Below are 25,545 nucleotides of genomic sequence, written 5' to 3' on the forward strand. Positions count from 1 at the left end.
CTTAACCAGGCCAACATGATGTCATCATGATCTGGATAAGTTGGCTCTTATTAATTATCTTAAATAATTGTTTTCTTATTTTAAAATAAAGACATGATCAGAGTGAAACCATCATCAGCAGTCATATGATGCAACCTCATCTTTATATGTCTCATATCTAGTATTATCTAAATAATACTATCGTTTATTAAAACGAGTCAAATGTAACTAAATTGTTTGCATCCCACTCTATCCAATTTGTATTTGTAATTCAGCTGAATATATTTATTTTGTTCATAACGTCCCAAACTAGGTTTACTGATTAAAATGTATAATCTAGTTTATCATGTAAAGATACTTGATCTTTATTGTGATGATCTCTCAATAATTTGCATGTTTTCATTGAAAATCTGAAAAATCTACTGTAACTCATCCTTTTTCTATTGGTGCCATTTAGGGAAAGGTGTCATTAGCATCTGTTAATTACTTCATGTTCAGGTTCAGGAGGTTTGGGCTGAAGGACAACTAGATCAACTTTAAAGTAGCTTTGAAGGACTAACCAATCCAGCAACAATCTATCTACTTATAGATGAATTCAATGACATTTTTTACGCTTCCATTCAGTATTTCATATTCATCTGACAACTTTTAATCAGTCCTGTCTGAGTTCAATGTGAAGCAAATATCGAATAAAATAAAGTAGACTATTAGGCAACATTTGAGTGAACAATCAGTGAGGCGCATCTTGATTTAACTATTAATCTTAAACATTAGTTTCATGGAAAGAGTGTGTGTGTGTGCGCGTGCATGGGTGCACATGGGAGAAGTTTGCTTTTTCTCACAAATTTCCTTCAGTTCAGGCAACAAACCCACTTACTTGAACACTGTGGAAATACTGCTACTTCTTACAGCTACTTCCTACCTGCTCTGAGTTCGATTGCTAAGACTGAAGCATGACACAACATGAAAGCAACGCCCCCTCATTTGCACAATGAAGCAGAAATACACAAAGAAATGTAAAAACAAAGGAATAAATGTATAAAGAAAGGAAAACAGAGCTAAATAAGTTTAGGGAAATAAATAAGGGGTAAAATGCTAAGAGAGAATCATGCCGAAATAAATGAATAAAAAAAAAAAAATGCTTAAAACACATAAATAAATACATAGATTTAAAAATAAATATGAAATACATTTTAAAAAATGCATAAATAAATATATCAATTTAACATTTCTTAAAAATGAATACATAAATAAATAAAAGTGGAAAAATAAACGAGTACGAAAATTAGGGAATTAATACAAAGGTAAATAAAAAATAAAAAAGCAAATTAATGAGAAATATCAATTTCTGTCACATTTTATCAATTACTTAATGATTACATTTATTTTTAATATGTTTGCTACTTTTAAAGGCATATTTGTTTAATTATCGAGTCATTTATTTATTCCTTTATTTTTGATTTTGGCAGGTTGCATCCTCCATACACAGTAAGTAGTATACCGTTGAGTTGCATATTCTTAAGAGCTTTGGGGGCCTTTTGTAAGTTACTTTGGGGTACAAAGAGTTACATCAATCCATTATCTGTAACCACTTATCCTATTAAGGGACAATGAGTTACAATAGTAACATTATTCAATACTTTTCATATGTAAACATCATAATATATCTATAGATGTTTGGGGCCCTTAATGACAGCAACGGGTGGTTACAGTTGTACTAAGTGAGTGTATAGAGTTAATACTCAGTGTGGAAGATGTAAAGGAGTCAGATGACTGAATACTGTCTAATATATGGACCGGTGGGACTGATGTTCATTTCACCATGCAGACATCCAAAAAGTGATTCTTCTTTAACAGCTGGGTGGAATATGAAGATGACTTTCCAGTCTGTGTAGAAATGAACGTAACGTCAGTGTGAGTTTGTCCATATGAACACTGAACCATGAACAATTTCTCTGAACTGTATGGTCCACCATTCTAAATGAAACCCAGTTGTGTTGTCACTCACAGCAGGCCTGAGAAGAAAGGAGACACTAGATGGATAGTTAGCCACTCACTGGTGAACATAGTGGAGCATTTAGGAGCTGGTAGAGACCAAACCAAAGCTAAAAGGAGACTGAATATTGCATTTATTGTTGTGTGTTGGACAGAAACAGCTTTAAATCGTACCTAGTATATACAGTATGACATTTAAAATAACAAAATTGTGAAAATGTTTCATTTTCTGATATTTGTTCATTCATTTTGCTTCAACTTCAAATTGTATTTCACAAACATTTTGAAGCAATCATTTTAGAAATCACTACAAGCATCAACAGAGAAACTGTGTTGAACCAAAAAATGAATATCAATATTCTAATGTATGTATGTTACACTTCATCAAATCCTGCCCTTCTTCTGCCCTACTCTCCTACTGTATATATTATGAGCGACATGTATTACAATATATCACATGTAAATATTACAAGCAATAAGCAACAATATGCATATTTTTTGGAATAATACGTAAAGAAATACAAATGCAACTGCAATCGCAGTAAATGACAAGCAAGTCACCATTAATGCCAGTAAATAAATGTGAATGTGGACAGTTGCAAATAGCATTACAAATAATACTCTCCTAACATACAACTCTCGCCACAGCTGTGTTTGGTCACAGCGGTCGTCCTCATTCTCCAGTGAAGGTCGGGTTGGTCGCAGCGGTCGTCGTCATTCTCCAGTGAAGGTCGGGTTGGTCGCAGCGGTCATCGTCATTCTCCAGTGAAGGTCGGGTTGGTCGCAGTGGTCGTCGTCAATCACCAGTGAAGGTCGGGTTGGTCACAGTGGTCATCCTCATTCACCAGTGAAAGTCGGGTTGGTCACAGTGGTCATCCTCATTCACCAGTGAAGGTCGGGTTGGTCACAGCGGTCATCCTCATTCACCAGTGAAGGTCGGGTTGGTCACAGTGGTCATCCTCATTCACCAGTGAAGGTCGGGTTGGTCACAGCGGTCATCCTCATTCACCAGTGAAGGTCGGGTTGGTCACAGCGGTCATCCTCATTCACCAGTGAAGGTCGGGTTGGTCACAGCGGTCATCCTCATTCACCAGTGAAGGTCGGGTTGGTCACAGCGGTCATCCTCATTCACCAGTGAAGGTCGGGTTGGCAACAGTGGTGGTGGCAGTCTGGAACAGGGGGTTCTCAGCCTGGCAACAGAGATTAATCCAAATAATTAGTTTCTTTTCATCTATGTTGTTTTAAAATATTGTTTTCAAGTCACTGAAATTCAAGATTTCACATGATATGGAACAAGCACTTTACAAAAAAGGCTGGTGTCTCATAATGTTGTATTGATGTTTCTTCTTTCCTTCGATAATAACTGGGGCTGTCAATCGATTAAAATATTTAATCGCGATTAATCGCAAATCAATCACACATTTTTTATCTGTTCAAAATGTACCTTAAAGGGAGATTTAAGATTAAAAAATTCAATTCAGACGGATAACTCAACCCAATAATGGTTTCTATCCGACTACGTTATAGTGAAAAAAACACATGTATAATTTCATGTTGTATAGTTCTGTGTTTGCCGTTAAAATCACAACCGCTGCTGCTTCTATGCCCCGCCATTTTCACAAGTTTGAAATAGGTCGGTGGCCCCTCCTCCTTCCGCTGCGTAGCAAAGATGGCGACCGTTGAGGGTGAGAAGTGTCCAGCGTTCCACACCCAATGTTTTGACAGTTATGAGTACAACATCCGGGTGCTTAGGGTGCACTGCATTTTGCCATACTTTTGAGTGTGAACATACTTGTGTAAGTACGGTAGTAGTAGTAGTTTAATAATATGTAACGTGAGCACAACATCAACTGGAATAATAAAGCACAACAAGATTAATGTATGAATATTTAATAACTGTTTCTCCTCCAGGATCATTCTTTCCAACTCTTTTCCAATTAAACCTTCAAGTCAAGTTGTGGCAGTTGTAGAAACACAATGAAAGGTCATGGTGTGACGCTACTTCTGGCAGTAGCACATCTTTACATTATTGTACTGCAGAATGCTCCAAACTGAATATTTTTCTACAGATTGGATCATGTATCGTGCCATTCAAACCGTAAAGGAGGCTTGCTTTCAATACACAACACTGGATAATGTGGCAAAAAGACACCAAAATGAAAGTTCTTGCTCTTAAAATGTTTTTATTTCTAGTTTTTTATTTTTGTTAGCAGTGATAATAAAAGAAATACATGTTCTCACCTCTGCCCACTTGGATTTCTTCTTTTCATTTTCAAATTTCTTGAACTCTTTCAGGTCCTTCAGGTGGAGAAGTCCCTTGATGAGCATCAGCAGCAGGATGCCAATGATAGCCACCGCCGCAATGGAGCCTCCGATGATAGCTATGACGCTGGGTGGTTCCGGACATTCTGGAGGAAGAGGGATAAATTACAGACATTTTTCACATATCCAAATGCAAGAATGAATATATGTATGTCTGCTGAATTTTCTAGCGGTGGCAATTTAGGTCTGCCTGTTGGTCCGTTCCTGGTCCGTCGGTCTACCACTTGTCCTCAACAAAAGGAGTTTGGTTCAAACATCCGTGTTCACCTCAGGATTGTAACAGCTTTGATGATCCTCTGACTTTTTCATCTAACACCATCATCAAGTCAGCATTTTAATTAGTCCAATAGGCCTGGTTTATGACCACATACCTGCTAAACTTCCCATCAGCCTCAGTACTAATCAAGCCTCCAGGAAGAGCGCCGGGCTTTAAAGTAAATTGTACATAGTGGCCAAACGGCGGTACTACAACGTCCGTGTCCGTCACGTGATGCCATTAGGCCGAAAAATACTTTTTCCCCATCGACACACATTGGTAAAGAGACGTCTGTAACTCGGCGTAGCTTTTTTTTTTTAGGTGAATCAACTTCCCAGTATGAACACCTGAATAGCCCTTATTTAAATCATTAGGTCCTAAAAGTTGTAAAATGCGCCGATAGCTGAATGCAGAGTTATTTTCCTTCATTCAGTCATTTCATGTGAATGAGACCCAGACCGAGGCTGGAGGGAGGGCTGGGAGGTGGGGTTAAAGGAAACGCTACAGCGCCTGCTCTATGGGCCCAATGGATGCGGAAGATCCGGGTTCTTTATCACTCGGCAGTCGAGTCATTCCGGCTCTCATAGGTGTGAACTGGAGCCTCCAATGCTGAATCCAGTTCTCTTCATACATCCATGGTGCCAATTAGCAAATGTTAGCATGCATGAACATGATAAACATCACACCAGCTTAACATCAGCATGTTAGAATTATCATATGATTGTGACCATATCACAGCTACTCCTAAGTAGCCTAACAGCCTAGTCTGGCAGTCTCAGTCCTGTTTAATGTTTCCAATTAGCAGAACCAATGAAAACTTACATTTAAGAGTTTGACAGCTCTGAAACGTTTTCTGTATTTCATCAGCAGCTTACCTCTCTCTTTCTTAATTTCAGCGTAGTAGTTGTCCACTCCGAGCAACTGTTCCAGATTAAAGTCGATCCAGCAGCCATTCGAGTCCTTCTGATGGCACTTCTTGCTTTGTATGTTGAACTGATCTACCATCATGTAAGTAATCTGGCTGCAAGCCTCACTGCAGTTTTTTTCAAAGGGACCTGATTGAAAGCCGCGGCATTCAATGCAGTTCCTGAAAACAAGATTAATAGCAATAGTTAATAATAAGGTCAGTAGTGGAGCTACTTTGTTGATATATGACCTAATAGTCGGAAGTCTTTTTTTTTTTGTAATTTTGGTGAATCAAACCTTCAATAATAATTTGAAAGTAAAGGTTAAGTAGAAGTTTGGACTCCTTACAGTTTGGTCTGGCAAGGGTCAGAGCAGCCGAGGCATGTCTTGCATCGTGGATGCTGGTATCCCTCGTTACATTCACAGCGGTTACACCTGCAGGTCCCTCTACCATGGCACACGGTGTTCTCAGGGGTACGACAGCCTTCCACAGACGACTTACACTGACAGGCTGAGCCCTCGAAGCCTAAATCGCATTCACATGTGCCACAGTTGCACTTGCCGTTTCCTACAAGTTGAGAGAAATGGAGAGAACCGTTAGAAAGCTGCACTTTGCAACCTCACGTCTCCTGCATTACAACTGAGGGGTGGTTTGTGAACAAACTCGGGAATTAATGCCAAGTATCTGCAAGGTGCACCTAAGCCCATAAATAGTTGGGGCCAGTAGATCTGGTCAGCACTAGAGTCTGAAAAAATCACAACAATGGCAAAAACCTTGGAAGAGGAGCTAAAGAGGGATGACAAATACTTCTGCATATCTGTTAAACCATAAAGGAAAATGTTTGGCTGTAAAACTTTAAAATCCAGATAATTTGGAAATGACTGAAACTCTACCTCCACATAGTTTATTCTGGAACCTCTCGCAGTGTTCATCGTCACACTCGCAGTAGACACCATGGTAACTGCTTCCGGTGACTGTGGTGTGGCACAGGCACCTGCCACACACGCAGTCTCCTTGACCCTCGCACTCTGTGCCATTCTGCCTCTGACAGGATGCACGCAGGGTTCGCTCGTCTTTGTTGCCAATGGAGCACTCACAGAACTGACCGATGAAGCCTTCGTTGCAGCTGAATGAGGACATGTTAGAAAGAGTGTTAAAACCTCAAATCAGCAAAGAAAAATACAAACCGTAACAAAAACACAAAAAAGAGCTTGTCACAGCTTTCTTCGCTCTATGATGCATTTTATTATAAAAACTGATCCGTTTTTGTTTTTCTTATCTCAGATTTCAGATTTAACGATGACATCGTACTATTTTGAGAGGGGACACAAGGGAAAATTATGGACTTTGTATCATATCTTAATAACAGCTCAAGTTTCCTGAAATTCACCTGTGAATTTGCCCTATTTATTTTTTCCGCCCCTGCCCCTCAGACAGCCTGACGGTATGTGTCCACAGGGGCGTTTTTTATCTCGAGGGGACGCGACGCTTCCCAACATTGGACGCTTGGTGTGCTGTCCCTAGAAACAAGGCACTCGGCTCCTGATTGGACGAACGCTTTCCCACCGTTGGCTGCTGCTCCCAGCTTTCAAACCGGAACCAGTATGGAGGCTCGTTTGGAAACTTTCTTCTCTTATTTCACGTAAATAGTTCACTGAAATGTGTTTCTGAAAACATTTGAGGCGAGAAATAATCCATGCAGTTGATGAATCTGACTTTAATTTGGATCAACAACGTTTATTTTAAAAGATCCTCGGGAGTTTCGAGAGGCGGCGAGTCGCGTCGGACGCCCGTGATTTACATAAAGTAGACGAGCCCTCAACTTTATGCAAATAAGGAGCGGGCATCGTGACGCCTAGTCTCTCAAATCGCGACGCCACGCTTCCAGAATGCATTGCGCGGCTGCTTACGTAGACAATGAATGGGGAGCGTGGAAATGACGGAGCCTGTGGACACGTACCATCATACAGAGACGCGTCGCTACAGGCGCAGCACAAAAAACGCTTTCTAAAAAATGTTAGACAGCCACAGCGCGAGAGAGGAGTGCACAACAGGCATGCTGTACCGTAGGAAAACTATGTTTTTTAGCGACATGTCTCTGTCTGATGGAGGCCTGAGTCCACCACTGGAATAGAGTAACCATTGATCGCTACGATCGGCATTTCCCCCATTCATTGAAGTGCTGCTTACATAGTTGAGCTGGAGTAGAAAACAGCTGTGGCACCATGTTCCCTGAGAGTGGGATTGGTTGTCTCTGGACTGTCGCGCCCGTGCATCAGAATATAGTTTGCACAAAGCTACGACATCAAGCTATGCTACGCATTTTTTTGCTCCTGACAGAGGACAGTCGGTCATTATTCGCAAAAGAGTTTGTTTGTCAGGAAAACAGGTCATTTTACATGTTTGAACAAATGACTGATGCTCGCAATTTTTTGGCGAAGACCAAATACTCTACTTTTTTTATGAAATCATTGTGTAGGAGGTATAAAGCTTACCTGCAAATACCACAGCTGACTCTTCCCTTGTCCTTGCAGTGTGTGCTTGTGCCCAGTGGGTCCTTACATTGACACTCACAATTTGTAGATACGGTCACCGTCAATGTGTCTTTAATGCCCAGTGGTCTGATAGTGAAAGACTTCTCCTCCATACATGAGAGGGCTGTCACTGTGACATCAAAAGAAATCTGGAGAGGGCAGTAAGGATTGTAAAGTCAGAAGTGTAATACATTTGTTACAACATTTTAAACATGGGTATTAATATTCAGTGTATTCAGCTCTCCTTCTCAGCTCTTCCTGAATCTGAGGTTCTACAATCAGCTGGATCCTCTTTTCCACCATTGTGGCATTATCTTTGGCTGGGAGCCTCTGGTCCCTTTAAAAATCCTGGCCCTGGCCACCCTGGCCTGCACAGGCCCAACAATGTCTAGAGACTTCAGCATCTCAATGCCTGATGCCTTGCCTCTGAATTGTTTGACTTCCTCAGAGACCTCTACCAATTGTCGAACCTCAGATTCAGGAGAGGCAATGCAGATTCCTTCCTGGTTGTGGAACAGTGGACATGCTCTTTGCAATTGCAAGGATACTGAGGAGGGGAATGTGGGGGTATGAAGTGCCAGTGCCATTACTATGGCTCATTTGGTTATGGTATATCTGAAGTGAGAGCTGTGTTTACTTTCTTGGCAGGAAGTCGAGTTCATTCTCAGTTTGTGTTGGGCTCTGCCAGATTTGTGCCCTATTCTGCCAAGGTGAAGAGCGTACATCTCTGCTTGTTGCAGATGATGTTGTTCTGCTAGCTTCATCAGGCTGTGACCTCCAACACGCACTGGCATCCAGTGGCATCAGTACCTCCAAGTCCGAGGCCATAGTCTGAGGCCTGAGGTCTTGAATTACTGGTCGATCTAAGTCCCAGCCATCACTCATGATCATGAATTTTGGGCAAAGACTAAAACAATTTGCAAATTCAAGTGTCTGAGATGAGTTTCCTTCACAGCGTTGCTGGGCTCAACCTTAGAGTTAGGGGGAAGAGCTCAGATATCTGGAGGGAGCTTGGTGGAGAACCACTACTCTGGGCATGCCCAACTGGGAGGAGACTCTGGGGGGGGAAAGACCCTGAATATGGTGAAGGAGGGACTATGTATCCCATCTGATCTGGAGAGGCCTTGGGATATCCCCGGAAGAACTGGAGGAGGGGGGCCAGGGGGAAGGATGTCTGGGCTACCTACTTAGTCTGGGGGGCCACCAGGATTGATGACTGATCACTGATTGATGGATGACTTTTGAATGAGAATCACAATGTGGACATGTGGAGCTTCCAATACAATGTTTAAACCAAGAACTACAGTATGTGTATTTGATACACGAACATCACCATGAAAAGTAAAAAAAAAAAAAAACACAAAAAGAACTGACCGCCGTTGCCACTGGTACATTGTCACAAATCCCTTCACTCTCGCTTTCTGGTCCTGGATCTTTGCATTTAGGGGTGTAGACAACTCTCACGCCATCAGGCAGATTGTCGTGGGTCAAGGTTACTTTGGAGGACAGCCTCTGTCATGGTACACATTTTAGAGGGTTGTGAGATGTAGACAAAAAATAGCAGAAAATCATGTGGAAAATAATGCATTGGTCACAAAGGACTGTTACACATGCATACGAAAGGAGAAAGGTAGCAAAGTGACAACTTACGCTGTAGGCCCTCTCAATCAATTCAACAACGTTTTTAGAATCCCCTGACAGAACTCCCACCTCTGATTTTGGAATCATCCCGGAGAGTTCCTGAAATAACAAGGTCAAATGAAAAATCCATCGTAGTAACAATATAATGTGTACTGTATAAATAAATAAAATTAGGTACAGAAATAAAAGGTAGATTTACTTTGTACACACTCTTCACATTTTCTGTCACCGCAAATATCGGCTGGATATTGTTTTTTTTCAGCTGTCTAGCCAGTTGTCCAACAGATGGGTAGTCCTGCACACAACAGTCATAGAAATCAGTGACAGTTTGTAAACCTAATGTCCATGTTTCACCTTTTTGGAATCAGTGTGGCGATAGAAATGAAAATGGATACTTGCAATTTATTACAACCTGGGTGTTATTTTTTTTATAGTTTTGCCCATCAATTATGATAACATGGCACTCAACCCTTTTGATTGTTGAGTCCTTTACGTGATCCCATACATACCATCTCAGTGCTCTGGGTATAAAGGTTGTTTTCCATGTGGCACCGTTCATCATTGGGTTCCAGTATGCCAGCTAGTTTTCCATCCCCGGCCATGTGGAATCCATCATCAGTGGTCAGCACAATCAGTCGAGTGCTGCTGTTCCTCCAACCTATTTTGTCCTAAACAACAATATGTTTTAGGAACTTTTAACTTTTAATGGCTTAAAAAAAATGTGATTGCCCTTCTCTGCCTCCTACAAAATACCTTTATACCCCAGTACTTTGCTTTGCTGCCTGGGGTATGTTGTAAAACTTTTGCATCCCACCTCTTAAGTCTAGGCTTTCAGAAGAAAGTGGCAGTATGCAGTATATTTTTGGCATCATTGGGCAAAAATTCCACAATAACCTTTCAGCATATTGTAATCCAAGTGTTCTGAGAGAAAACTAGACTTCTGCACCTCCTCATGGCTCTGTTTTCAGGCTTTAAAAAATCTAGCCCGTGACGGGAGACTTTGACCAATCACAGGTCATTTCATTGAGAGAGCGTTCCTATTGGCCGTGCCCCGGTCATGGGGCCGGAACTTGGCGTTCCTTCACCAGATTTCACAATGGCGGCGGCATCACAAACTTTCTCATTTTACAGCTAAACCGTGCACTACAAGATGATTCTGAAAACATTTGAGGAGAGAAATAGGCATTAACGTAACAAAATATTGATTCATATTTGATCAGCGCTGACTAGTTTGACCGTTTGGTCGGAGTTCGCGAGTGATTGACAGCCGGCTCTCATAGACAGCAGCTGGACAGCAGACCTCAGATCAGCTCTTACTGCTCGTTTTCCTCCTCCTTTTTCTATAGCCTTGACTACTGTTCATATAGGGTGATTGTTCGCCGGCCAGCCAACACTACAAAAGGCTTTCACATCCAGACAATAATGGTGTACTTTCATTCCCGTAGTTTGGTTCAATTGGACAGTTTTGGTGATCGTCATCCTGCATCATTTGTGCTTCAAGGACCCATTAAGGACAAATGTATTAACAGCAGGTCATGCAGCACTTTCCTGAACTTTATGAACTTATTTATTTTCTCTGGTGTGATAAGGAGCTCACAAATAATGAAATGATTATGAGAATGTCTGTAAATGGACCTCTATCATAAATAGTGGCTTAAAGCTGAAGCCGGTAACTTTGAGCAAATATGATAAAAAATCGTATTTTATAAAACTGTAACTATGTCCTGACAGTAGTGAATGAGACCGATAATCTGTGAAAAAAGTCATGTTCCTCTGTGTCCTCTGGTGCTCCTAATGGCATTTGTAAGATTTCACAGCGCCAAAAAATCTGAGCCGAGGAGTCTCTACAGCAGCGCTGATCAATTATGAATCAATATTCTGTTACTGTAATGCCTATTTCTCTCCTCAAATGTTTTCAGAATCATCTTTTAGTGTACTGTTCAGATGTAAAATGAGAACGTTTACTTGCTTGGTTTTGGTTTTAGTTTGCACTGTCGCCTCACAGCAAGAGGGTCGCAGGTTCAAACCCGGCTTGGGGCCCTTCTGTGTCGAGTTTGCATGTTCTCCCCATTTCTCGAGTCCAATAGTTGACTCTAAATGTCTCGTAGGTGTGAATGTGAGTGTGAATGGTTGTCTGTCTCTATGTGTCAGCCCTGTGATAGTCTGGTGACCTGTCCAGGGTGTACCCCGCCTTCACCCAATGTCAGCTGGGATAGGCTCCAGCCCCCTCCCCTCCGCAACCTTGAATAGGATAAACGGTTACAGATAATGGATGGATGGATGGACGTTTTCAACATGGTGACTTTCTCATTTCACAGCTAAACAGTACAGTAAAATATGTTTCTGAAGACATTTGAGGATTGAAATAGGCATTACAGTACCAGAATTTGTATTTATATTTGATCAGCGTTGCCTAGTTTGACCGTTTGATTGGAGTTTGTGAGTTTTCGTGAGCGGTGAATGACAGCTGCTTAGAGACTGGTCCAGCTCGGCTCTGATTGGTTCTGGTTGAGGCGCGGTGAAAACTTGCAAAAGTCATCAGGAGCACCGGAGGATGCAGAGGAACATGATTACTTGTCTCATGCACTACTGTTAGATACAGTGGTCGTGTTATTAAAATAAAATTACAGTTCACGTTAGAATGAGTGTTATACATGGTACTGCTACTTGAATGGGTTAGGGTTAGGAAACAGAAGGTTTTCTAGTTTAAGTCTCTTCTAATAATAAACCCATGCTTGCTTTTCTATTGTGTTACTCACAGTACATAGTTATCTCTTTGGTTGAGTCCTTACCCCGCATACAGCAGCCTGCATCATGGCATCAAGACTCCCTTCTGGAGAGTCCAAGTTCCCAGAAATGAACTGCTGGGTCACTTTTTTGTTGAACTCATCTTTCCTTGGTGTCATACTAAGCACGTGTCTGTAGCCAAAGGCAGCCTGGCACTGCTGGTCACTCTCATCACACGGCTTCAACAGTTTCTCCTTGTTGGTGTTCGTGTAAGGGAGGACGGTCTTATCAACAAAGGCACCAAACCCTGTAGTTATAGAAACAGTTATTGATTCCCTATGCTTTTTTTTTTTTTCCTTATTGGAAAGGTTTAACAAACATTTGAGACCATTGAGATGCATTAACAAATAACAAACTTAAATAAAAGGCATCGCATTAGATTACAGCCCGTACTTTTTGTGTTAATAGTTTGTGCACATGAGATACCAACAAAATACATACCGGTAAGTACAAGGGAGGGAGTACAGTGAGGCTATACTATACTATACTACACACAAGATCTTTGTGGCTACTGGAGACGATATGCTGCTGTTCTAGCCAGAGTGTGTGTTTGCATCTGGTCTATTTTTGCTGGAGCATCTCCAGAGAGCATTATCTTAGTATATGCCCTAAATTCAAGACACTGACTACCTTGCAAATTGTGGAGTGTACCAAAGTAGAAGACCATTCTCATTCTCATACCGGGGCTTAGTCACAGCCATCGGCGTTCGATATACTTTCAGTTTAAAAAATACTTAAAATGTAATCTATTAAATCCCTCCTAAAAACAAACCTCTTGACTTCTTTCCTTGTACCGACTTACAGTATGTGTCCCAATATGTATTTATTGATACGTGATATGTACAAGATAATTACACTTTAAGTCGTGGCTGTATTCTAAAGTGTTATCAAATAATAAATATTAGTATTTTGGACAAATTCAAGTTGCCTTATTAAGATTGATTATTACCTATTTGAGCATGTTCAGTGATTTTATTCAGTGCTGCAAAAAGACTTTGTCCCAGCTCTTTGACAAATTCCAAGTCATCTTTCATGGAGTAAGACAGGTCCATCAGGTAGTAGAGATCAACTGGATAACCCTGAACTCTTTTAAAAGAAACAGAGAATGTGGTAGGAAGCCCTGTAAAAAAATGAAAGAAAGATACGAAAATAAAATGCTACCATGCTCATGTGTGAATATTTAAAGTTCAGTGACATTAAGTTTATACAATGTGATGGTAGATGATATTGAAACACATGAAAACATAGTAAGGTTATTAGAATTTCTCACTGCCCAGCCCAATCCTGTACACATCCAGATAAACTGCTTTAGTTTTACTCTGATCTGGAATTAACTGATTCCACTAACCAGGTCGCAGTTTCAGACTAATCCTCTGTGGACTCAGCTGGACGGGCTGTTGCTGCTGTTGGTTGAATGACTCGGACAGAGGATCTTTCTTTACAATCGTTACATTGTTTTCAGGGGAGATCATTTCTTCCATCTTGCAGCCTCTCTCCATCAACTTAGCTTTGGTTTCACAGCGTACTGCTTCCTGCTCCCCTGCTTTGGTGAAATTCTGCACAAAGGGAAGGCAAAAAAACAGAACAAAATATAAGAATTGTCTTTTATACAAAAGATATACAAAGTTCATTCTCATCTGTGTCTGCATATAATGTTGTTACTATTACTCCCTTTCATTTTGTCTTAGCAAACTACAGTATACTATAAAACTCAAGTAAAAGTCAGTTTTCAAATGTCTCAACGAATATCTGTACTATAATATCTGTATAATGTTCACCAAACCACTCCTGCTGACTTTTTAACACTAATACTGTTTTTATTCCCTAACTATTTCCAGTCTGCGTCACTTTTTCCATTTTTTTCAATCATAGTTAAGTTTCAGGTTATCATTCCTCATTGTTGGTGTGCTACATACGAATGCGAAGAGCAACTTTTGTTGAGACTGTGATGGGCAATGAATGCTGTGACCCTCATCCCGAAGGTATTTTGATTTATGTCTGTATCTGTTTGCTAACCTAAATGAACTGAAACCAACACTGAGCTGCACAGTTGGCGACACAAGGAGGGAAGAGGACGCCAGGCCAGGCTCTAAAGACCAGGACAGACCGGCGCGGGAGCAGCGCATGACGGCTGCGCTATCTGTTGTGTTTTTATTTCGGTGTCCGTGTTAACAGGTTTGAGCAGCCACAGAGCCCACATGAGACGCGCGGCTCGGCTGCGTGTCAGCTGCGTCTCTTCTAGAGATTCGAGGTCTCGCCTATTTTTGACTCGAGCCGCGCGGTTCACAGCAGCAACAGACAGTGAGGGTGATCTATTGACTGTATATTGACATCATACCAGCAACGTTACTACAATTTCAATGTCTATATCTGTAGAATATGTTACAGACATGAAAAAAAGTAAAGATTTATTTTTAAATCAACACTTCCTGCTTTCATTTCAGAATAAAAGCCCTCCAGCGTTTTTTTTTTCTGTGAACAGAATTCCTTATTCTGAAATATGTGCAGGACAGTGTTGAAGAACATGCAGTGACTTGCAGAGCTCCATGAATGAATATAGTACTGGGTTTTAATTGTGGATTATTATTATTATTTACAAATAACCACATGTTTCTTAACCTTTCTCCTGCTAAAATAAATTAAAATGAAATTTATAATGAAATGAAATGACCATTAGGAAAGGCAAACTTTATGTAGAAAGAAAGGGCTGGCAGCAGCCCAGTAGCAGAAACGCAGCTGGTCTGACCACCCAACGCATGAATCACACAGCCGCCACGCGAGGCAGCCGCCACGCACTCCTGACGTGCCCCGTCTGTCCCGGGCGTCAAACTCACAGACAGTGATGGGATCAGGCTGTCTGAGGGGCATCAACAAACATAAAAAGGGCCCCAGCTGCATGCGGTGGGAGAAGCGTGCAGAAGGTTTTCTAGCATGTAGGGCAGCCTATATGGCATTGCATCACGTTTTCTCCACTGAAGGGCCCCCTAGAGGGCACTTCTGAGCTCTGCAGGCTTCTGCAAGTTGCCGCAATGTTTTCGATGGTAGGGTAGACTATATCGAGGAGTTGCTATAGTGTTTCTATAGTAAAGTACTTTTAGGAAAAACTTAGATTCTTTTGATTGTGGTGTTTCAGGGCAGAGTTATAAAGATTTTGTCTGTGTTTATGTCACACTGTGGGAAAGAAAAAGAGAGAGATAGAGGGGCTTTGAGTTTAAACATGTCTTCAGATTGTCTTTGTCACCGAAGCCATGATCTGTTCATAAGAAGCTTTCACCAGGATGTGGTGTTTGCCATAGCATTAGTTGCATTAGGTAATTAAACTAGGGGTGTGCCCTGGGGATGATTGGCTATGTCGTTGGAATGTAAGAAACTGTAAAATACTGTAATGTTAGTAATTAAAATAGATATGAGTAGTGGAGGCCGCCCCAGTCAAAAGAAGTCTGGTGTAAACTCCTGAGTAGAGACAGTATGTAGGTTACAGAGGTTAACTGTTTCTCACCAGCTGGTGACACCACACACAGTATGGCCCAGATCTGATACAGTCACCACAGGAGTTGATCAACGACTTCGTGCAAACTTCCTCTTGTTGACACAGTCCTGCAAAAGAAAAACACTAACTCGGTCAACAACACAACAAAGTATCAAGAGACGCAACTCAAACTCTAACATTGAAATAATGTGCTGTGGACACAGATACTTAAAAAAATATTTTTTTATGTTTATTTTGCATTGAAATTAAATATATTTTGTAGGGGTGGGCAGATCGATACCTGTAGAATCTTTAACATAGATATGAAATCATTACAATCAATGCGTGTGACATAGTAAGTAATAACAAAGATGAAAAAGAGTAAAAGGAAAAAGAAATGCATTCTCTGCATTCATGTTTTAAACTAGGATCACTTGGTCTGAACATCCTTTATTATTGACATTGACTGTTTATAGTGTGCCTCTCACAATAACGGAGGATAAAAAGCTCTGAAGAACTGCAGGGCCTGTATGTTTGCTAGTACGACTGACCCGTTTGGCATTACACAGTTAATTGATTTATTTTCAAATAAATTATGTAATGTTAACTTTTTAAAACTTACCATCTCTGCCCATCAGCAGGAGCAGAGCAAACAGCCAACACATATCCATCTCCTGATGACAAAAACAAAAAGACTTATTTTTCTCTTAGTAACCAATAAGAATGAGAATCGTTTGGTATTTCAACATTTTTACGCTCATTTACTTAATGACTTACTTAATTTTTCAATTAAGGTGTAAATTGCCTTGGCCTTGTTACTTGATAAATATCAACCCCAGATTTGGGGTTAATTAATGATTAATTAATTGGTTCTAATATGGTAGTGTTTTTATAGGTTTTCTGCATGGATTAAGGCATTTACTGTTGTTATTACTGATATTACTACTATCACCCACTGCTATTGATTATTGTTATTAGTCCTATTTGTATTCCTCCTTATAGCTGTTGTGCTATTATTGTGGTTGCTGTGCATCTCTCTCTTCCTCTCTCTCTCTCTCTCTCTCTCTTTCTCTCTCAACCCAACCGGTCGAGCAACATGACCGCCCACCCAGAGCCTGGCTCTGTTTCTGGTTCTGCCCAAGGTTTCTACACATTAAAGGGGAGTTTTTTCTTGCTACTGTCGTACCTAGTGCATGCTCATGGGGATCTATTGTTGGGTCTCGGTCTAGACCTGCTCCATATGAAAAGCGTCTTGTAGAAAAATACCATCCTTGAAATTTCACCATAATTTACCTTTTCCCACAAAATATAGCTAATGATACGGTGTTCATAGGCCTGCTCACAACCAAACGCTAAAACGCAAGAGGACCACAAATCAAACAAACACACTTAAGTCATCAGAGAAAATAATAATAATAGACTCAGGTAGACATTACTCCTCTATATCTTTACATAGACAATAGTTGATGATAATATATCACAGTAATGCTCTGAATATCATATAGAGCACCTTTAATCTATCAAAGGAGGTCCTTGTAGCATCATGCAATCAGGGGACGACATACGAAAGTGACCGACATTTTGTTGATATGTGTGAAACATCCAGCCGCTGTCAGAGCTGAGGCTAACAACTGTAATACAGACATGGTTTCCTGAACACTCAGGACTGAGTTGCGCTCTGTGTCAACGCTGTCAACGCCATAAAAGGGAACAATGAAGTGTTGTGTCATCAGAACATTTCCACTTTGTGACTGAGGCTGAAGAAGTTGAGATAAGAAAGCAGAATGTATCTACAGTATCTTGTGTATTGATATGTGTTTCTTTGTTTATTCTACTGCTGCTGCTTCTTTTAGCTAAACACTTCACTGAGTACACAACTCTATCCCAAATGACACATTTTCTAATGTGATTTCAGATGGATGGATGTTGAGGTAGCAGCTGGTGGATTAGTGTTGTACTTAAACCCTTACAGTACATAATGTAGTCCAATATGACACTGCTAACTATGGCCTCAGAAATGACCATCAACACATCTGTGACTCAGTCTCTCTACAGTGTAGATCTAGTTCAGTTTCTGTGTCCAGCCATGAACACATACACTTTTCATACCACTCACAAGAAATAATCTGAACTGAACTGAATTAAAAGACACATTAAAGGGTTAAACTATGTAACTTTTAAATGTACAAAACATACATTGTTTCCCAAAACAAAAGTTACATTTCTAAGTAATAGAAGTAATGTACCACACCCACCCTAACTTCAGTTTCGGTCACTACTGCCTACTGTTCTCATGTATTAGGGTATGACCCAAACCTCCAGATGTGAAAGTACTGGTGTAACTTCCTTTTTGAAGGTGTAAACAAAGGTTCTGTGGGGAAAGCAAAGGGACCATCAAAGACACAGTCCGTAGTAGTGGCTGGCAGTAGAGCGTCACTACAAGGAAATGCTGAAATATTTTTAGTACGGCAGCACTGTGAGAAATCCTGTCATGTTATGTAGATAAGCGAGATAGACTCACCATAGGATAAATAGAATAAATTCACATTCTTGCTTTCTTGGCAGCAAACTCAGCAGTAGGATCTGTGTAACTCATCTTGGATGCATGAGACACTGATGTACACAAATATTGGGAGGAACAGAGGGTTTGTTCTGTAGTTGTATCCTGTCTCTGAGTATCCTCAGAACAGGTCCTGGGAGTTTAACTCCTGAGATTCAGACATGTTCAAACGTTCAAAGTGGAGTTTGAGAGGATTTGAAGATTCTTTCCATTGTAAAACAAATTTTTTTTGGAAAAAGTTTAATATTTTAAAAAGCATAAATGGTATAAAATATATATATATATATATATAAATATATATATAAATACATATATAAATATATATACATATATATAAATATATATATATAAAAATATAAATATATATATATATATGATTTTGTGCTTCAGTGCATTTTCAAAAACAAATGTTCAACGAAATGATCACAAACCAGTTGAGACAAAGCAAACCTGGAGTGTAGGCAGTTACCAGCTTTGCCTGGTCATGATGATCTTAAATTTATGAAAAAAAAAATATATAAAGAAACTTTTTGATCTAAATTAACTGTCTTGTGCCTTAATTGATTCCTGTATTGCACTTTATTTACTTTAATAAATAATTACTGCACTGTAACTGTGTTTCTTGTTGTCTTCTTTTTTGCAGACCCGTCTCTAGAAATTACAATTTTACCAAATACTATAATTTTATTTTACAATAAGTTATTGCTGGTTTTATTTAAATAAGATATCTTAACACCTCAACCACTGCTTGTATATATTGTACTCAGTGAAGACAACCGCTAGTTGTACTAAATGAGGAAGCAGCAGCAGGGTTAGCAAAGAATATATTTAGATACATTGCTGCTTAATCATGAAAGTGGAAGTGGTTTATTGGTGTTAACTGCAGTGGAGCAGAGTAAAGTGCCAATTCTCTTTTTGAATATGAAAGTGGTGATGTGTTAAGTCTGGTTCTCATGAAAAGGTGGAACACCCACAGTCAAAATATATTGTTTTATTAACTTAAATTCAAAGCATTGATAAACTGCATCATGTTTTGCTCACTTAACAAAAACAGGTGACTCTATGAGTGTTAACATACCAGACAGTTGAGATTTTTATTTTCTTGATATGCCAACAGAAGTGAGAGCCTAAAGATAGATATTTCTGCCTGTCAGCAGCACATTTGTATGGGTAATATGATATGATGTAGACGACGTGAATTAAAAACTAAATTCACATCATATAATTAAAGTGTTCTGGATTCAGAAATCCAATTAAAAATACATTTCTTGGAACTTGTCGAATGTGTCTGTCAGTAGTTAATTCAGTCAACTTCCTCTCAGAAAACAAGAAGCTAGTCTTCCTCGTGTTAATATGAATTCATTCCAAACAGCGGTGTTGCTACAGTATATAGACTTTTTTTTTCATATTAAAGTATAGTCTGACTTCTCTGACTTGATACGACACTAGACAGAAATAAAATATAGTTCTTCACAAAATCCTTTGATGATGAAGTTTTTTTGTCCTTCATCAGACTTCCTTTGAAACACAATATCACCAGTTTTTCATGTTAGAAGAAAATTGACGAGGGTTATAAGAGTAAAAAAAAAACTATTTCTTTAATAAAACAAACAATTTTGTAATAAAAGCAAACTTACCAGTAACAGGAAGACGTGTGTGGTTGACAGCTGTGTTGAACGCTATGTGGATGGAGAGACTACACCCACATGACAGGAAGTGTGTTCGAGAGAACAGGGAGGGTTGTGTCACAGAGATGTGAAATCTTGATGTAAAAATAAATTGCACATTAAACTGCCAGTAAGAGGCTTAGTCACATTTCAATCACTAAAATAAGAACTTTAGACTTGACCTGTGCCGGACTTCCTTGTCAAAGTTTTACCAGATCTGAGATGGGGCGGGGGGTGGGGAAGGGAGAGAAAAAATACAGGCAGACTAGCATATACATACATACTGTATACACACACACACATATATATATATATAAATTATTATATATATATACATACATATATACATATATACATATATGTATGTATATACATATATGTATGTATGTATGTATATATATATAATAATATTATATAATATATAATATATATATATTTTTGAAAATGCACTGAAGCACAAAATCATATATATATATATATTTATATTTTTATATATATATTTATATATATGTATACATATATATATATGTTTATATATACATATATGTATATATATATACATGTATATATATATACATGTATATATATGTATATATATATATATATATATATATATACATAAATATGTATATATATATATGTATAATATATACATATATATGTATATATATATATACATATATATGTATATGTATGTATATATATATAATATTCTGTATATATATATATATATATGTGTGTGTGTGTATATATGTATGTATATGCTAGTCTGCCTGTAGTTTTTCATATTTGTACTGTATATATATATATATATATACACACACACACACAAAGTGCTTCAAAATGCATAATACAATACAATTTATAAAAAGGAAGCAGATCCTCAACAATAAAAGCAATATAACAAACACAAAACAATGGATAGATAAATAAAACAAAAGGATTTTCGAGCAACAGAACGACAGCCTATATACTGTAGGTGGGTTTTTACACATTTTTTAAAATGTGGTTCAAACTCAGCTGATCTGACATTGAAGGGAAGCAATTCCATAGTGTTGGAGCTAAAACGGTAAAAGCACAGTCTCCCTATATGTTTTGAGCCTGGACCGTGGGATATTTAAGAGCAATTTGGTCAGAAGATCTGAGAAATCCTGGTGCAGAGTATTGGGTTATAAATACAGAAATACATGTATAAGAGGGTGCTATGGAGGGCTTTGAATGTGATCAGGATTGGGAAAGAGACGCCTGTAACTCAGCGGATAATTGTTTTTTTAGGTGAATCAACTCCCCAGTATGAACACTCTAATAGCCCTTATTTAAATCAGTAGGTCCTAAAAGTTGTAAAATGCACTAATAGCTGAATCCAGAGTTATTTCCCTTCCTCCGTTCATGTGAATGAGACCCAGACCGAGGCTGGAGCGAGGGCTGGGAGGCGAAGTTAGCAAGCCTTGACGACAGCGGCAGATAACATTTGTGTTTCTTCCATACAGTCCCACCCGTTTGGGTAAATAACTAATTTAACCGATCTTGACATCTTCTGAGCAGTAACAAAGAGCATTGCATTTGGGCACTGCCTTGGCTCATTTACAGCATCAAGTGCATCCCTTCCTGCAGCCACAGTGGATGCATCTGGAGGTGTGGTCGCCACTCTATTCCCTCCTTCACCTAACCCCAAGTCAGAAGAGCGTGGCAGCACAGGGTTAGGAATATATACAGTAAATTGGCCTGGTAGGCTGTGCACTTTACAAGTTGTTCTCCAGACGCCTAGATTTCTGATTAAAAAAAGCTGTTCCCTTGCTTCAACCACTTCCACGATGTCGCTGGTTCTGTCGTACATCAGAACCACAAAAAGCTCCAGCAGCAACATGGAGGGCTCATATCTCTAACAGCTCTTCAAATGCCTTGGTCACCTCAGGAAACTCTCTCATCCAGAGAGTCCCAAACCGGGGTTCTGTGTCTGTCAGACGGTGTGAAGGGGATACTACCATATCAGCGTAGCAGTAACGTAATGCAAAGCAAACTATAGAGCAGGTAGAGTTTTTCTTCAAATATTACGACTTTATTCTCCACTTCTCAGAGAACACAGATATCTGGGAAAAGTTTTCAATGTGCATGTGTCATTTTTTAAACATGAGCAGGAATCTTTCTGAAACACATATGAGCTATTAAAGTCCTGGGGTTTAGCCTTGCTGCATTAAATTCCATTATATTTTATTTTGAATTGTCACCTGCCGCCTGCATTTTGTGTTTTTGCTTTACATACATACATACATTTCTTGAGGGAGGACCCCCCCACCCCCCCGGTTATCATGTGTGTGTGTGTCAAATTTATATATATAATTTATATTCACATGGCATTTTTTCTCGCTGGGAAACTAATGATAATGATATTCACACGGTCCAGTTTAATCAAAATCTGTTATTGATCATTCGGTGATATGCTTTTTTAATGATATAACACATAATAATTGTAGCCCGTCTACCCTCTTATGTATGTAGGTGCAGGCCCTGAGTTCTTTCCCCCCTATTAACTTCTGTAGGGTAACTCAGATTTACACAATGTTATTTATCTTGGGTCACTACAGAAATAATTGAGTGTACCATTTAGCACAAGGCTATATACACCCTTTAACCTCTGAAATAATAAACACACCCAGAAACCGTTTTAAAATAGAAATAAGTAATTTCTTACTTTAAATGTAAGGAAAAAATAAATAAAACAATATTAACTTAAACTTGTGTTTTCTACTTTTGTTTCTTAAACAAGTGTTTCCACTTAACAGCAAACATACTGTGTATTCAAACCATAGCAACAGCATATTTTCCCGTAACTTATCTTATTGACCAAACACACACTAATATTTACATACTAAGCCAGCAAAATATCAAATCAAATCGTTGAAGGCAGCTGGTTCGCTGCTTGTGATCGTAGGGGCCAAAAACTTAGCGGTCACTTCAATCCAACAGGATCAGTGTATTTTCTGGTCATTCGATTTTCCTTTCACAAACGGATGTTAAAAAACTAAAAATAAGTTGTTATTTGATTTTCGTTTTAAAGTACAAAAAAATAAATTGAAATACAAGGCGTTTTTCTTTATCAGGGTCAAAAAGGGATGAACTAAACTTTAAAAACAGGTTGATTTTCATTTTCGATTTCTAAAAACAAAAAATAAAATCACAAAACGCCCGTTTTTTCATATTCTGCGACCGGAAGTTGCGTGTATGAGGACGGTGATGTGTATGAGAGGGGGAAAAGACATGACTGCAGTCATGTCTTCTTACCTGAGACAAACCCTTTTATTGTTTCAAAAAAACTACGTACTGCGTAAAACGATGGACATGGATCAATCCATGTCCATCACCTTCTGTTACACAGCAGCACCGTCCTCATACATGCTCTTACTTTGTAAATGGCAACTTCCGGTCACAGAAGATGAAAAAAACGGGACGTTTCTTTGTTTCTGTCTTCTAGTGATTTTATTTTTTGTTTTTAGAAATAGAACATGAAAATCAACCTGCTTTTTTAAGTTTAGTTCATCCCCTTTTTAACCCTGATAAAGAAAAACGTCTTGTATTTCAATTTTAATTTTTGTATTTTAAAACGAAAATCACCACAATAACCACTTATTTTTTGTTCTTTAATATCCGCTTGTGAAAGGAAAATTTAATAACCAAAAGATACACTGACTCAACAGGAGCATAAACTAAATAAAGCAGTGTGGTTGGTACCTTTGAGGTAGTTCTGATGTCCTCTGGGCATCACCACCAAGTCTGGTGGTTAACCAGCGTTGCCAGAGGAACTCTGTCCATTCACCGGACGACTCAGAGAGCTACCTGGGTGCAAGGCCTACAGAAAGGAGGTTGAAACGCGGGCAGACAAGGGGTATAACGCATGCGCAGTGTAACTCAAGCTGCGGTCGTGCGTTGCGATTGGCTGAATTTCGGCGAGCGCAGACCAGATTCTACTGCGCATGTGTTAAACCCCCCTAGATATGAGGCGTGACCCAGCCTCCTTTCCATAGGCCTTGCCTGGGTGTTGTCTCTTGCTTCCACTTCGGAAAAAGTCCAGACGTAGATACTGTGTTAGCTATAGCAGCAGACGACACATCTGTGCTAATTCACCACTCACTTAGTTAACGAGCGGCCTCAAAGGTTACAGGTTACAACGGAGCAAACTTCAGGTAGAAATGTTCTGTAACTCCGTCACTGTGAAAAGCATGTCCTCTTGGAGGTTCTCTAGTTGACAGACTCGGACATGTTTAATACAAACTTTTCCTCTCTCTCTCTCTCTCTCTCTCTCTCTCTCTGTGCATGCACACGCACGTCAGCCAAAAGCCAAAAGCACGTGATTAGATACACAGAAGGATGCCACTCTGTCAAATGAAAAGCTTCATCAAAATAAAATAAAAAAAATACACGCATGAAAAATATGTATTTTTACCATTCTTTTTTTTTTTTAACAAACCCTATTTATTTGTTTATTTATCACAGACAACTATTTATGTATGCATCATTTTAACTGGGCTACATAATAATCAATATTCATCACAAAAAGCCCCAAAAAATAATCTATAAACAAAAACTAAAAGACTAAAAAATGAAATGTAAGATGAGGATCTGGGAATAAAAGTTCAGGAAGAGTGAGAAACAGGCCATGAAGGGCCTTAAAGTAATCAATAAGATCTAAAAAAAATCCATTCTAAATCATAATTGTGAGCCAGTTGAAATACTGAACTTTCACAAACTGCAGGCCACCTCTGTGTCCACACGGGGGTAGTCTCCCGCTGTCACAGCACTGAATCCACATCACAGTGTCCTTTTACACATGAGCAGAGGGTGGTGATATTGCTGCTGGTAGATGCCTCTATTTTGACAGAGCATTTTAAAAGTGCACATTTTTAATGCCTCAAGAGAGAGAGAGTGTCTTTATCTTTTCCAGAAGACTCCTCAGAGCTTTGAGGGAGGAAGTAGCATCAGATCTCCTGTCAGGACTGTTTTACACTCAGCCATCAGTCAGCAGAAACACCAAAGTCTGCTGATTGAACATTGCAATATGTTTTGTTCATTCAAACATAACCTCAATCATTAGATTTTGGTGACAACTGCATTGCAAAAAGCTTTCTGAGGCAGGTGAAAGGGGAAGGAAATATCTTGAACTTTTAATGTTTTACTTTCCTGTTAAATTTTCAGTTTTACAAGTTAGTAGGCAGTATATTTTTGGCATCATTGGGCAAAAATTCCATAATAACCTTTCAGCATATTATAATCCAAGTGTTCTGAGAGATAACTAGACTTCTGCTCCTCCTCATGGCTCTGTTTTCAGGCTTTAGAAAATCTAGCCTGTGACAGGAGACTTCGACCAATCACAGGTCATTTCAGAGAGACAGCGTTCCTATTGACTGTGCTCCGGTCATGTGACCAGAATTTA

General features: G+C 39.3%; 1 protein-coding gene across 2 annotated transcripts; it reads right to left on the bottom strand.

Moving 5' to 3' along the window:
* Positions 1–2,091: 2,091 nt before the first annotated feature.
* Positions 2,092–24,347, bottom strand: itgb2 (integrin, beta 2). Of its 2 annotated transcripts, XM_037790253.1 has the most exons (17): positions 23,847–24,347; positions 20,088–20,146; positions 16,513–16,564; positions 15,921–16,018; positions 13,770–13,977; positions 13,371–13,541; positions 12,427–12,668; positions 10,144–10,302; positions 9,834–9,929; positions 9,644–9,733; positions 9,368–9,505; positions 7,955–8,142; positions 6,353–6,585; positions 5,807–6,026; positions 5,428–5,639; positions 4,216–4,382; positions 2,092–3,164 (listed from the first exon to the last, which is right to left on the bottom strand). In XM_037790253.1, the coding sequence occupies exons 3-17, from the start codon at positions 16,559–16,561 to the stop codon at positions 3,099–3,101; spliced, it is 2,337 nt and encodes a 778-aa protein (XP_037646181.1). In that variant the 5' UTR covers positions 16,562–16,564; positions 20,088–20,146; positions 23,847–24,347; the 3' UTR covers positions 2,092–3,098. The 2 variants fall into 2 exon arrangements, with proteins under 2 accessions (XP_037646181.1, XP_037646180.1); XM_037790252.1 differs by lacking the exon at positions 23,847–24,347 and having other exon boundaries at positions 20,088–20,165.
* Positions 24,348–25,545: the final 1,198 nt, after the last annotated feature.

The sequence above is a fragment of the Sebastes umbrosus genome, chromosome 13 (assembly GCF_015220745.1).
Source record: "Sebastes umbrosus isolate fSebUmb1 chromosome 13, fSebUmb1.pri, whole genome shotgun sequence".
NCBI classification, from domain to species: Eukaryota; Metazoa; Chordata; class Actinopteri; order Perciformes; family Sebastidae; genus Sebastes; species Sebastes umbrosus.